This window comes from Leiobunum rupestre, chromosome 6 (assembly GCF_980474605.1).
Source record: "Leiobunum rupestre chromosome 6, qqLeiRupe1.1.hap1, whole genome shotgun sequence".
NCBI lineage: Eukaryota > Metazoa > Arthropoda > Arachnida > Opiliones > Sclerosomatidae > Leiobunum > Leiobunum rupestre.
Genome location: NC_143389.1, coordinates 46,955,423 through 46,971,400, shown reverse-complemented (window position 1 = coordinate 46,971,400; position 15,978 = coordinate 46,955,423). Strand labels below are relative to the sequence as shown.

General features: G+C 38.0%; 1 protein-coding gene across 1 annotated transcript; it reads left to right on the top strand.

The window, feature by feature from the left end:
• Window positions 1–14,339: 14,339 nt before the first annotated feature.
• LOC149941201 (uncharacterized protein F54H12.2-like) lies at window positions 14,340–15,662 on the top strand. The gene has a single exon (XM_090179429.1). The coding sequence runs from the start codon at window positions 14,340–14,342 to the stop codon at window positions 15,660–15,662; it is 1,323 nt and encodes a 440-aa protein (XP_090035555.1).
• Window positions 15,663–15,978: the final 316 nt, after the last annotated feature.

The window sequence follows — 15,978 nt, the reverse complement described above, 5'->3', positions numbered from 1 at the left end:
GTCCCTCGGACATATTTGGATATCATTAGAACATCTGAAGGGGATTAGTGTTTGCTGAGTAATTATACTTTTTATTTTTTACATTTATTTTATATTTTAATTTTATATATTTAATACATTTCATAACTGTTTGTATAAACTATCACTCATTGGTTGCCTGCAAAGCTCTTACGAAATAAATATTATTATTTCAATTGGTATATAATGCTTCCGTATTCTTCAGAATATCTTAACTTTAACTACCAAAAGGCGACTAAACAGAACTAAATATAAAGCAAATTACTGTTAGCTTATAAACAAGTTATTTCAAATTCCCGCCTAATCATTCAAAATTTTAGATTTCCCTAAATGTGAATTAAAAACTATGATTAACGACTTAAATTGTCTTAATTTTTAGAAATTCATCTAAATTAAACTCAAACTGAGATTAGTATCGATAAAAACCGAAAATATTTAAAAAAAAGTAGTCTAAGCCCGAGTTTGTATTTTGAACTTTTAATATATTAGAGGTTTTACAAATGAAAAATTTCGATCCTCAAATATTTTCTTTCTTCGCGTTTTAGAATTTTTACTTATTTTTTTTTTTAATTTCCGCTACACTCAGTTTCGCCCATGCATTTCGTCCGGGGCCGCGAGACCTCTGAGCACGGCCCTGATCATTTACACGTGGTCTCAGCATCAGCGGTTTCCAAGAAATCAATTTCCCAATTCTAAGGGCCCCATTAGGTATCGCGATCGAGATAAAATTTAATAACCCATAATTAAATTCCTCGGATATTTATTTGAAGGAAAAGAATATGGCTACTGTTGTGTTTGTTGGGTAAATTATAATACTCTCTAACTTACAAGGAGACATCCCGAAGTGAAAAATTTAAACAAATTTCAAACCTTCGAAAATGCCAAAAAAAGAAAAAAGAAATAAAAATTGACAATAAAAACATCAAAATTGATCAACTTTTGATCAATTTTAGGTCAAAATCCCATGTTATTTTCAATGGGAAAATTTAATATTTTGTGTTGTCAAAAACATTTTTCGTTACCATGGCCAAACGATTGCCCATTGAATAAATTCCCTTTAGGATTTTTCATGATTCATGAACGTCTACCAATCCCCCGAGTTTGAACAAAATCGGTGGGTTACACTTCGGGATGTCTCCTTGTTAGTTTATGCTAAGGCTAACAATGAAGCATCTTTAATATCTTTATTTTCTTCTGGCCTCGTTCTGGTCTGTCTATCCACGGCCAACTTTGATATCTCGTGCATCTCTCGCGCGAACAGCGCGTGATCAAAGTTGGCCGTGGTCTATCTTAGGCAGGCCTCACTTATTAGCGCCCTCTATTAAATCACATGATCTCAGTACGTAACAGCTACGAAGCTAGTTATAGCTTGTGTGTAGCCTTACAGGAAACATTCTGTGACCAAAGGGACTATAATGACATAACATACAAAAGAATATATACATCAGTGGTGTAGCAAGAAATTCGTCAAGGGTGGGTCAAAGTATGTGAATGTTAAGAGGGGGGTCGAGAAGGGGGTGGGAATTTAGTACAGTCAAAGGTAGGCCCAAGGGGGGGTCTGGACCCGGAAACCAACCCCTTGTCTACGCCACTGATATACATACAAAGAGTGAACCCGAAAGTAGTGACACTAAAATGGAGATAATGAAATTAAAAATAATAAAAAAAAATTTAAAGCAAGTGTCGAAAACTCAGTAATAAAAATAATTCAACTCGAATAAACCGATTAAAGGTCCAATAATAACCAATATATTAATAATAAAAAAGCGTACTGGCAATTTCCGTCACTTCCGTGCTCTAATTTGATAACTTCACAGCTCGAGTTCCTATTTCTCTAAATGGACACGGTTAAAGTGAATAAAATTAACGTAAATTATACACTATTAAGTTCTTTATCGAACAGAAATAAATTTATTCTGGGAGCGACATTATTAGACGAAATATCAATGGCGTAATCTTATTAAAAAAGCGCGCCGAAGTCTTATATTCCGCGAACCATGACCACCGCCATGTTCTATTCCATTTTTCTGAAAATTGACGCGGCACAGGTTAATCTAATTAACGTTAATTATACATCCTTAAGTTCTTTATCGAGCAGAAATAAATTTATTCTGGGAGCGACATTATTTGACGAAATATCAATGGCGTAATCTTATTAAGAAAGCGCGCCGAAATCTTATATTCCGCGAACCATGACCGCCATGTTCTATTCCATTTTTCTGAAAATTGACGCGGCACAGGTTAATCTAATTAACGTTAATTATACCTAAGACCATTTACACCTGGACTACAATGCCAACGTTATAACTCCGATTTCAGAGTGTCCGCTACAAAACACCACCAAGTGGAGAAAATCCGCGATAGTAATCCACAAACATGCAGCAACCCCCCCCCCCTTTTTGATCCCCCTTCTTTAGGAGGCGAACGGTTCGCGCTCTCTTCCGCTGTTTTTATTTCATTGCGTCACATATGACGCAATGAAATATTAGAGGGGTTCACGCCGCCGCCGCCGCCGCTCCCAGTTGTAGGACCGATTTTGGCGCAGGAAGGGAAAAAACCGTCGTCACCGAGATTCGAACACACGGCCCTCAGCTTAGCAGGGTGTTAAAACTTCTACTGTATAATTGTTATAGATTGGTAGACCTTATTGATAGGTGGCGCGAAATACCATGTTGACCGCGAAAATTTGAATACCATGTAATATTTTTAGTCTTGCGAAATACCATCCTGGCCGCGGAATTTAAATACAATACCGTAATATTTTTAGTCTTGCAAAATACCATGCTGACCGCGAAATTTAAATACCATATAATATGCTGCATTATTTAAAAAACTTCTAGTGTAAAATTGTTATAGATTGATTGAAAGACCTAATTGATAGGTGGCGCGAAATATCATCTTGTCCGCGAAAATTTAAATACCATGTAATATTTTTAGTCTTGCGAAATACCACCCTGACCGCGAAAATTTAACACCGAAAGTAACAAATAAGTGTGACACTTATCGGAGGCCATTCTAATATGACCGAAAGTAACAAATGAGTGTGACACTTATTGGAGTAATAGGCGATGCTTACAACGTATGACCTCAAGTAACAAATAAGTGCGACACTTATCGGAGTAATACGCGATGCTTACAACGTATGACCTGAAGTAACAAATAAGTGCGACACTTATCGGAGTAATACGCGATGCTTACAACGTATGACCTGAAGTAACAAATAAGTGTGACACCTATCGGAGTAATAGGCGATGCTTACAACGTATGAAAGTAACAAATGAGTGTGACACTTATTGGAGTAATAGGCGATGCTTACAACGTATGACCTGAAGTAACAAATAAGTGTGACAATTATCGGAGTAATACGCGATGCTTACAACGTATGAAAGTAACAAATGAGTGTGACACTTATTGGAGTAAAAGGCGATGCTTACAACGTATGACCTGAAGTATCAAATAAGTGAGACATTTATTGGAGTAATATGCGATGCTTACCACGTATGACCTGAAGTAACAAATAAGTGTGACACTTATCGGAGGCCGTGAATTTCTCTCTGTCATTTTTCAAGGCCGTTCTATTATGACCTGAAGTAACAAATAAGTGTGACACTTATCGGAGTAATACGCGATGCTTACAACGTATGACCTGAAGTAACAAATAAGTGTGACAATTATCGGAGTAATACGCGATGCTTACAACGTATGAAAGTAACAAATGAGTGTGACACTTATTGGAGTAATAGGCGATGCTTACAACGTATGACCTGAAGTATCAAATAAGTGAGACACTTTTTGGAGTAATATGCGATGCTTACCACGTACGACCTGAAGTAACAAATAAGTGTGACACTTATCGGAGGCCGTGAATTTATCTCTGTCATTTTTCAAGGCCGTTCTATTATGACCTGAAGTAACAAATAAGTGTGACACTTATCGGAGTAATACGCGATGCTTACAACGTATGACCTGAAGTAACAAATAAGTGTGACACTTATCGGAGTAATACGCGATGCTTACAACGTATCACCTGAAGTAACAAATAAGTGTGACACTTTTAGGTATATTTGCCAAATTATGTTAAGCCACATTTCTAATGATAAAAGAAACTTTAGTGGTCTTTTTAGGTATATTTTCCAAATTTATAATGATAAAATGCTTTAACATTGAAGCTCTAGTTTATTTAATAAAGAAAAAAATCCGTACATAGGTTAAATTAAATAGTGTCAAATAGAAAAATATATACATAGGTTAAATTAAATACAAAAAAATCTTTACATATACATATAGGTTAAATTAAATATATAAAATCTTTACATATACATATAGGTTAAATTAAATATATAAAATCTTTACATATATTTAGGTTAAATTAAATAGAAAAATATATACATATACATAGGTTAAATTAAATAGAAAAATATATACATATACATAGGTTAAAATAAATCGAAAAATATATACATAGGTAATATATTAAACAGTTGGTTCGTGTTCGGTTTCCTCAGCGGTTGGTTCCTTAGCGTTTGGCTCGTCAGCGGTTGGCTTGCCAACGACTGGCTCGTTATCGCCATCCAACTTATTTTTTTGGGGGGAAGAAAAGTGACAAAAGTATACAAATAGTCACCCTCGTCTCTTTAAGCTTGTCTTAGATTTTTATAACGCACATCATCCCTTTGGCCGATTGGAAATTCGTTAGTTCAAATTCAAGCTCTGAAGTATTCTTTGTGTTATGAGTATAATTGTGATTCTATACAATATGACCTATTCGATAGTTTCAATTCTTAATTTTATCTTGTAAAGTATCATTCACACAATATAAGTTTCGTTGGTTCTCTTCTTTAGGCTTAACTAATTTAAAACTTCGATTTGTCAGTCATTTCGGAACCTCTTTCAACGCGATCTAGGAGGATTTATACTCGATACAAGAGCAGGCCTTAGACTTCGCCGTTCCCCCGAGGGGCTGATCACTCCACGTAATCGGTGTACAGAGCCGTACCTTTGACTGTACTAATGGGACTACGCGTAATCTTTGAAGTCCCTGCCTTTGGCAGTGGTAATCTAAGCGTAGTCCGGTGTACAGACTTTCTAAGAGTGGTTAGCCCCTCGCGTTCCCCTCCCCCTTCTCTCCTTTAAAGACATAATCAAATGGTTAAATAACCTACTCTCAATCGAAATTAAGTACAAAAATTATATTTACATTATTTTATTGATTAAAACCAACTTTTAATTTAAAAAAATCATCGTGTATAACTTGCCAAAAGTATACGGAATTTTTCTTCGCGGCTTGGGCGTGGGGATTACACAGCGTGGGCTTCTGGCGTTCAGAAGGTTGCGGGCTTTAATTTTAAAAACACTCTATAGTAAAAACGTTTGTACTATAGAGTGTTGTTAAATAAAATTTTAAAGAAACCAATTTAACACAGTTAAACTTGATATCATAGGTCGGGGGGCTCTGGGCTTCAAAGATCGCCAATACCCTAGGTTAAGCTGGGGCTCACAAGCGCAGTCGCTCTCCGTTGTATATTAGAATGCCGATCTCTGCTTGATATATAACGGTTTAATTGAGAGCCGTGCAATGAAATAATATCATCGCCTTCTTGGCGAACTTGTTTTCTTGACTTTGTAAATAACAGGTGAAAATTGGTCACGACTCGCGGGGCAACCGAGTAAAATGTCGGGAGAGGAGCGCGAAGTGAACGCGTTTTTTCAGTCCGAATTCCCTTGTGGACGAGAGTTGCCTCTAAATAACGATGGTGGCGTTGGGGTAGCGGCGACGGACCATTTCGACTTGCTTGGGGGCCAAGGGTCAAGTAATATTTATTTGCTAGTTAAAATTCAATCATTTAATTATGGCAAACACAGATTCCTGGTCAACTAAGGAAACTTTAGTTTTAATTGAACTTCGGAAAGAGTATTATAATAGGCTAGAAGGAATGAGCCGTAAAAAAGCAATTTTTGACGCTATAGCGGAAAAATTAACGGAACGAGGCTTCAGCAGAAACGGGAAGCAAGTTCGTTTTAATCATCTACATCGTCGTTACAGCTTTCAAAATTTAATTTTTGGCTCACAAAATGTGACATAAGAGCGTTTCGTACGCGTTTACCCTCGTTATCGTCATTTCTTCCATTGATTTGTACAGGTTGCTTTTCCCTCATGTTTTTCTTTTCTTCTCGCCACAGTTATTTTGTATTCTTCCGCAATATTGTTTAGTTCTAATGCAACGTTAATTATAGGCGCAACGTCGGAAAGTTTCATTTCCAGTTGTTTTCTTAATCTTCTAAACCTACATTTAAGTCGCCCAAATACATTTTCTATTACTCTTCTGGCTCTACTTAATCGGCGATTGAATACGCTTTCGTCGCTTCCTTCGTCAACGGCCGAAAATGGCTTGAGAAGCCAATTAGTTAACGGAAAAGCCGAATCCCCAAGTAGATGAAATTTTATATCGACGTCGTTGATTTTCTTCACAGGATGGTTAGGAAATAATATTCCTTGTTGGGCTAGAGTATAAATTTGGGTTTTCTTGAACGCGCCAGAGTCGTTGCTTCGGCCCGGAAAACCCGATTTAACGTACAAGGCCCTATAGTTTGCGTCACAGATCACCAACGCTGACACCGAGTACCATCCTTTAAAGTTATAGTAGTCTGTCGCGAATTCTTTCGGCGGACAAATGTGGAAATGACAACCGTTGATTGATCCTACGGTCATAGGAAAGTTCCAAAGTCTCTCAAACTCTTCGGCTTTGATTGCCATTTCTTCGTAAGTAGGCCATTTTATGTGTATAGGAACTAAGCGTTGAGAAGCTGAATAAATGAAAGCTTTAAAGCAGTCGTGAACCGAATGCAAACTTTCAATGCAATAGCAACTTTCTTGTTAACGGGCAACGCTTTTCTCATAACCGTGTCTTGAGTGAACATGTCGTTGTAAACCTTATCGACAATATAAGAAAATGCTTCTCTGGTAAATCTAAAATGGGCTATAAAATCGTGCTCGGTATATTCGGGCACTACAACATCCCACCATATCGTCTGGGATGGTTTTTTCCATTTTATTGGCCCTTCCATTTCTAGATCATCTTCTCTGTTTTTTTTAAAAAAAAAATCCTTTAGTTGTATTAAAAGTTGCATTTACTGAAAATTAATTCGTAATACGTGCTACCTTTTTCTTTTGGCGTATAGTCGTTTCCGTTCCATCAGTATTAATGGGTGCCTTCTCGTTATATCTCTATTTACATTGATGAGTTGAGTTATATAATTTTGGATATTTGTTAAAAAAGTAGAAATAGCCTGAATTGCTAGGAATAAGCTCAAAATAATTTCATCGTTATCCATGTCAAAGAAGAAAAAGCGCGACTAAAAACAGTCGAATAATACGAAAATACCGAAATCACTAGGGAGAAAGAGGCGTGCGAACGGTTTTCGGATTAACAAAATTCGGAGAAAACGAAGAGAAAAACCCCACGTCCGAACGAAAACCGGACTCCCCTCGCGGAGTGTGTTCACCCCCCTAAGTCAGGATGGAATACTCCGTGCGAACAGGGTATACAACAACGCCTACCTTCATTGCAGTCCAGGTGTAAATTGTCTTAGATTATATATCCTTAAGTTCTTTATAGAACAGAAATAAATTTATTCTGGGAGCGACATTATTAGATTCAAGATTCAAGATTTTATACAGGGTCTTTTTTTTTGCTCGGAAAAGTGTTTTTTTTTCAAAAACTATTTATAGTACCGATTTCAAATTTGGAAGGTCAATTTTCTATACCGGGGGACATCAGTTTGAGAAATTTGAGCGTTTTCGGTAATGTTTTTCACCAATTTTGAAAAATTATTTTTCGACCACTAGGTGCGAGATAAAAAAATTCTATTATAAAGTTGTAGGCCGTCATCGAAAACCCTTAAAAATTGTTCACTCGACGAAAAACAACTTATTTATCAGTGAAAATTCGAGCTTGAAAAATTTACAAGTTGGTGAAGCCAAATTACGATTGTTTGAAACGATAATTGAAAAGGGAACAAGTCTAATACAAACGTAGTAGAGTTTTCACACTTGAAAAAATGTACACGTTTAGTTTTTAAATGCAGATATTTTATTCACATAAATTTTTACAAAACATTTTCAATAATATCACCATTGGCTGCAACACAGGTTTGTGCGCGGACAATTAAGTTCTCAAACGCTTTCTCTACCATTTCTGGTGTGACGTCTCGGCAAGCACTGATTATTCGTCTAATGAGTTCCTCCCTAGTTTCAATGGGCGTGGCGTATACCTTTGCTTTAACGAATCCCCAGAGAAAATAATCCAGCGGTATTAGGTCAGGTGACCTTGCTGGCCAATGCACTGGACCATTTCTCCCTATCCACCTTTCAGGAAACTCGTTGTTGAGGTGCTCAGTTACTTGCCGGGAAAAATGCGGAGGGGCGCCATCTTGCTGAAACCACAACTGACGTCTTTCAGCCAATGGAAGGTCGTCGATTGCGTCACTCAGTTCGTTCTGTAGAAAATGTAAATACCTTTGGCCGTTGAGGTTCGTCGGCAGGAAAAAGGGACCAATCAAACGGTTTCCAACAAGTCCAACCCAAACATTGACCCGTTCAAATTGAACCTGGTGATGATATTCAAAACCCCAATGTGGGTTGATGTCAGACCAAAGATGGCTGTTTTGATGATTAAAGGGCCCATCTCTAGAAAATGACGCTTCGTCGGAGAACAAAACATGGCGCAAATATTGTCTATCTTCTTGGACAGCATTTAGTAACCAGTTGCTAAATTCATAACGTCTTTGATGGTCTCCGTCAATTAGTCCTTGGTGGAGCGTAGCTCTGTATGGGTGATAGCTATTCTTACGAAGAATTTTCCACACACGATTTGCAGAACAACCCAAATCAGCAGCGGCGTTAGCGCAACTGTGACGAGGATATGCCACAAAGTACGCGAGTACATTGTTCTCGAAGTCTAAATCCGGTTGACCCAATCCGCGAAACCTAGGTTGCAAGTTACCAAATTGATTGAAATCGTGAATTGCTCGTCTTACTGTATTTACAGATGGTGCTCCATTTGGATGTCTTTCTGCGAAGATTTCAGTCACTCTTCTAAGGTTTTGCGCTGCTTCTCCATAGTAAATGGCAACTATCTCGGTACGCTCAGCTACTGAATAACGAGGCATTGTTCGAAATATTATCAAACACTGATAATAATCTCCCAAAGTTTTCCTTTAAATACCCAATGCATGTTTAGGATTGACCTATAGCCTCGTGTTTTTTAAATCCGGTCGTTTTTTTAACCAAAGTTTCAACTGGATTAGGTAATTCGGTTTCAATTATCGTTTCAAACAATCGTAATTTGGCTTCACCAACTTGTAAATTTTTCAAGCTCGAATTTTCACTGATAAATAAATTGTTTTTCGTCGAGTGAACAATTTTTAAGGGTTTTCGATGACGGCCTACAACTTTATAATAGAAATTTTTTATCTCGCACCTAGTGGTCGAAAAATAATTTTTCAAAATTGGTGAAAAACATTACCGAAAACGCTCAAATTTCTCAAACTGATGTCCCCCGGTATAGAGAATTGACCTTCCAAATTTGAAATCGGTACTATAAATAGTTTTTGAAAAAAAACACTTTTCCGAGCAAAAAAAAAGACCCTGTATAAAAATACAGCCTCTTTGTAACGAGGCGGCTCACCAGATGGGAGCACAGTCGATGAAAAAAAATATAGCAGAGGGAATTTCAAATGATACTGTACAAAAAAAAGTAACAATAAAAATAATAAAACCAAGCATGAACTACAGAATACTGACAATGACTACAAATAGTACAGTGAAGCGGCGTACAGAGCGGTTTTGTATTCGAGAATTAAGTCTATCGACGGGAACGTAAATTCACACTTGATTACGTCTAAGTCTCGAGTAGCCCCATTAAAGAAGATAACCCTGCCAAGGCTAGAATTAATGGGAGCCCTAATAGGGGGAAAGCTGATGCACAGAGTAAACAAACTATTTCAAGCTCCAAGGGAAAATATATACCTGTGGTCAGATTCAAGCGTCGTAATTCATTGGATTCACGGAGTGACCCGAAAATCGTCGGCTGAGAGCAAAATCCACAAATCTTAAGAAATTACGTGGATTTTGCTCTCAGCCGACGAAATGGAAGCCATTCGTAGCGAACCGCGTGGGAAAGATTCAAGGTTTAATGGAACCACAAACGTGGAGCCACTGTCCTGGTAAGGAAAACCCTGCGGATTTGCTAACTCTCGGAGAGAAGCTAACTGATTTACTGGAGAAGGAAGTTTGGTCGAAGAGGACAAATTGGCTAAGTGGGACCCGCGAAGAATGGCCAACAAAAAAGATCAGGGAATTAAACCCAATAGAAATAATCAAAGTTGATGTAAATGAAGAAACAAGGAAAACTTATTTAGAGAACGCCCAGGTGGCTGTAATTGTGGAGCCTAAAATACAAGAATTAAAGCCAAGACTTTTATTGAAAAATTATAGCAACCTGGATTTTCCAGTACGCGTATTTGCATGGATGAAGAGATTTATCGCAAATACTAGAAAAAACGTAGAAAGAAATAAAGAGCCGTTATCGGCGAAAGAAATTCAAGCGTCGACAAACTATTTTATAAGAATGGCGCAGGGAAGTGTTTTCGTGAGAGAACTTGATGATCTGATAGAAAAGAGAGAGATTAAGAAGCCGTCTGCAATAATAGAGCTCAACCCTTTTTTGGATTAAGATGGAATTTTAAGAGTTGGCGGTCATCTTCAAAAATCATCCAGTTATTTTACCGAAGAAACATGACTTGACTAATTTAGTAATTGATCAAGCGCATTCGAGAGTTTATCATCAAGGTTTAGCAAATACGTTGGCTCAAGTTAGAGAAAACTATTGGATATTGAAGGGTTGGCAGCAACTTAAACAGCGCGTTTCTCAATGCCTGAAATGCCGCGTTTGGAACGCAAAGCCGTTAAAACTTAAAAGAGGAAATTGCACCGTTACCTAGAGATAGAGTTACGCAATCTGCTAGCTTTGAGGTTACGGGGGTAGATTTTTGTGGCCCATTATTCGTGAAGGAACAAACAATTGACAAAGTATATATTTGTTTATTTACGCGCGGTGTAACGCGCGCCGCACAGTGGGGCAAACTGAGCCCAAACCTGGCCAAAAGTCAAAAAAATAAATCGCACGTATTAATTTTATTTTAATTTATAATATTTGTTTATAAACCACCGCACACTTTACCGGTGTTTGATTTTTGATTGCAAAATTTTATTCTCCACCAGGCTCCTTAGAAGTAGTAGAATTTTTTTAGAAATTTTAAGTAGGAGTTTTGGCATAGTTTTTGGTATACATTCAGGCTGGATTTAAATGGTAAAGATATTTTTTTTGCAGACTTTAGTTTTGGAAATATTAATACCAAGTAGATATCGATATTTTCGAGTTATGAAACTATTACACAAAGCCGCGTAATTCAAATAGTGTGAATTCTGGAAAACGACGTTAAAGGTCTTAAACTAATATATTCCTTTTAGAATTAATGTGACTTTTAGTTATGAATTCAGGTAGATTAAGTTACAATTTTTGATTTAAGTTCATGAATGTTCATTATTTATCACAATATCGATTAAAAATTTTGCCAAAATTTGCCTATTTTCTATTTTTTGTACAGATTTTCAAAATATATATGAAATTAAAAAGGGTGTCCAATTTAAAAATGATCCATGGCGATAACATCAAAATCGTTTCCTGTGCTAATTTAAATTTTTATGGCACTTAACACGTGTTGGGGGACAATTAAAAATGATAACATCGATGACCTTGAACTGTTTCTTCAAGGTCATTGAAAAATTATCTCGAGTACCATTAGATTTAGAAACTAACTTGATGACCAACTTGTTTTTCGACTTCCAATTGATCAAATGAATTCGGACCAACATTATTTAGACATGAAATATGATGAGGAACAACTTTCTAATTGGAACGAAGTTTCTAAATCTAACGATTCTCGAGATGATTTTTCAATGACCTTGAAGACTTGGTTCAAGGTCATCGATGTTATCATTTTAATTGTCCCCCAACACGTGTTAAGTGTCACAAAAATTTGAAATTAGTACAGGAAACGGTTTTTGAGATATTAATTTTGACCAGGTTTGGGCTCAGTTTGCCCCACTGTGCGCCGTTCAACTAGAATTAGTTGAAGATATGTCCTACCTTCTTGTTAGCATTACGTATGTTAATCGCTCGTAGAGGATTCATTAAAACTATGTATTCGGACAACGCGTTGTATTGACGTATTTAGCAAATTCGCTTTCGTTGAGCTGGTGAAAGATAAGAAGGGGGCTACCATAGTGAATGCTCTGAAAAACATACTAGATGGTGAAAGACGACCAAAACGCCTACAGAGTGATCACGGGAATGAGTTTGTTTGTAAAGCCGTTCAATTGGAGTTAAAATCACGGGGAATAGAATTTTTCGCGACGAATTCTGAAGTTAAGGCCAGTATCGTTGAACGCTTTATTCGATAGTTTAAATTAAGAATGTATCGATATTTCACCGGCAAAAATACAAATAAATACGTCGATACGCTCCAAGATTTAGTTACCGCGTACAATAACAGCTATCACCGTTCAATTAAATGTAAGCCCGTCGAAGTAACGTCAGAAAATTCGAAAATAATTTGTAAAACTCTATACGGAGGTATTGATTTCAGTCCGCCAGTGACCTATGATTTCGAAATTGGTGATATTGTAAGAATTAGCAAAAACAAGGGTATCTTTGAGAAAGGATATATCCCAAATTTTTCCGAAGAATTGTTTCGAGTGATTAAGCGGATACCGAGGCAACCGGCGGTATATAAACTGGAGGCTTTGGATTCGGAACCCATTTTGGGAGTGTTTTACAAGGAAGAAGTACAAAAAGTCGGAAAAGATCTCGAGACTTGCGCTTTTAAAATTGAAAAAGTGCTCAGGCGGCGACGCAAATCTGATAATTCAGTCGAGTTACTCGTACGCTGGAATGGGTACGGACCGCAATTTGACAGTTGGGTTCAAGAAGTAGACTTAGAATGAGTTTCTACATCACTCTACCATCCGATTCTTCGCTGAATTACTTTCCCGATAATACTCTGAGCAAATTCAGAGCTTACCTTCCGGAAAATGTTCAGCTGAATGGACCTTACGAAGTAGGGTTAGCGGAAATAAGTTATCCTAGAACGTGGAACAATATCAAAGAAGAGCGGGTAGTCCGAGTTTGGACGGATGATATCATGTCGGAAGGTTTTACGGAAGAAAAACTAGCTATTATACCCAAAGCAAATTTCTCTACAATCGAAGATTTCCTTGAAATGTTAAAATTTGAGGGTAAAAATGTTGAGTTTAAATACATAAAACATCTGAAACGAGTTTCGGTTCACATTGCTAAGAGTTTTTATTGTAAAATCCCTCCTGATATAGCGGTTATGTTGGGGTTTTCGATTCAGCAAGTACAAGAACTTGAAATTAGGGAATCGACGATAGCTCCATATACCGTAGATATGGACGTGGGATTACATTCGTTGTTTGTTTATTCCGATATCGTTGAAAGTACGATCGTCGGGGACAGGAACGTACCTCTCCTAAGAATTATTAGCGTTAAAGGGAAAGACGGTGAAACTATAGACTCGATATTCACTAAACCACATTATTTACCAGTCGCGGGTTCAAATATTCAAATTATCGAAATTAACATTATGGACGACTTGGGGAACCCCGTGCGATTCGAACGTGGAAAGGTGCACGTTACTCTACATTTCAGACCACGGAGGGCCTGGCTCACCCTATAACAACACGTGCGAGAACGAGTCGCGTTCATTTTAGTAAAGCATAACGAACGACCAACATCATGAGACACTCGCAGTATAATCCCGCCGTAAGCGATTACGAGAACTACTATTTGAATCAGGCTGGCTATGGATCAATTCCTGTTTATCGAGGTGTGGGTGTTCAAAGAGGATATGGATTAGGCAATATACTAGCTTCAGCTTTTCGCAGTGCCATGCCCCTTTTCAAGCGTGAAGCCCAGTTCTTAGGAAGAAAATTCCTCGATACTGGAGCGAAAGTCGTCACGGACGTTGCTAGCGGTATTCCAATCAAAAAGGCACTCGCAACTAGATCCAAAAGCGCTGGCAAAGAAACCTTAATTTCAGCCGCGGAAGTGGTTAAGCAAATGACGGGATCTGGACTTAAAAAGAAACGCTCCCGACCGCGCAAAATCACTCGACGTAAAGCCAAGAGGAGGAAAACATCGTGCCCTTCTTACTCCGATATATTTTCATAAAGCGTTATTATGGCACTGTTACATCCACATTCAAGCGGGTGTGTGAATTCGGAATTGGACCTTTTTCAAGTTCCGTTATCGCAGACGGGGATTATCGGTGGCGAATGGGTCGAATACAATCCCATTTCCAGTATTACCAACAATTCAGCGTTAACGTTTTGCATTAGTGGCAATTCAGAATCCTACGTAGACTTGTCGCAGACTCTCCTACACGTTCAGGTGGAAGTGAAAAAACAAAATGGATCTCTCCCCAAAGCCGCCGTGATCGGTGCGGGTGGAGTGGTAACTACACCAGCTGATAATGTGGCGCCGGTCAATTTATTTTTACACAGTCTCTTTCCCGAAGTGCATCTATTTTTAAACGAAAAATCCGTTACTCCTTCGGCTCAAAATTACCCGTATAAAAGTATGATTCAAACCATGCTAACTTTTGGTGACTCGGCTAAAACGAGTCATCTGACCAGCTCCTTATTCTATCGCGACACGGCGGGTGAGTTTAACGACTTTACCAAAAACGAAGGTTTCTTGAAAAGAGCTGAATTTGCTCAAAAGGGAATTATCGATATGATCGGCGTCCTCCATTTAGATGTTTGTCAACAACCTCGATATCTTCTAAACTTGGTGGATTTAAAATTTGTTTTTGGTAAACCGAACACCGATTTTTGTTTACACTCCGATGTGAAATGTCAATTGGAAATCAAATCAGCTTCGCTTTATCTGAGAAAAGTTAAATTAATTCCAGAAATACCATTATCTCACGCGAAAGTATTACAAGTGGCTAGAGCTAAATACCCCATCACTCGCACCGAATGCACTTCATTTTCGATCCCCCAGGGGAACATGAGTGTAGTGCAGGATCATTTATTTACCGGCCAGATTCCCAATAAAGTCGTGATTGGGATGGTTAGTCAAACGGCTTTTCTAGGTGACTTAAAATTATCACCATATAATTTCCAGCACTTTAATTTAAACCACATTGGATTGTTTGTGGACGGAAACAGCGTACCCCATCGCCCTCTCACTCCTAATTTCGCGGAGAATAGCTACATCCATGCTTACGCCAATTTATTTCTACAAACGGGTCAGTGGAACATTGACGAGGGAAACCAAATAAGTCGCGAAGATTACGTTGGTGGGAACTGCCTTTTCGTCTACGATTTGACGGCTGATTTGATGAGCAACGCCGCCCATTTCCATTTAGTTAAAAACGGAAATTTGAGGCTCGAGATAAAATTCGCATCAGCTTTAGCCGAAACGATTGCTGTAATTGTGTACGCAGAATTCCAGAGTTTGATTGAAATTGATAAAAACAGAACCGTGCTTTTGAATTAGAATGGATACGTTACAACTAACCAGAATTATGGAAAACGATAAGTCCACCAAAAACCTATTTCGGGGAGTTATGGCTGCGGATCAATTACCCAAATACGTGAAGACTTTCCCCTCTCTTTATATCGTGAACACGGCTACTTCAGAAACGTCCGGAGAACATTGGGTTGTACTCTATTTCTCGAAAAATAACAGCGCTACAGAATTCTTCGATTCTTTCGGGAACGCCCCCGATATGTTTCGCTTTAATGACTTTGTCGAAAGAAATAGTAAAACTGTTACTTTTAACTCGTTACAACTACAAGGAAATCTTAGTAGG

Bases quoted from the DNA above. Each gene is read 5' to 3' on its own strand.
- LOC149941201 (XM_090179429.1), top strand. From the start codon at position 14,340: ATGGCACTGTTACATCCACATTCAAGCGGGTGTGTGAATTCGGAATTG.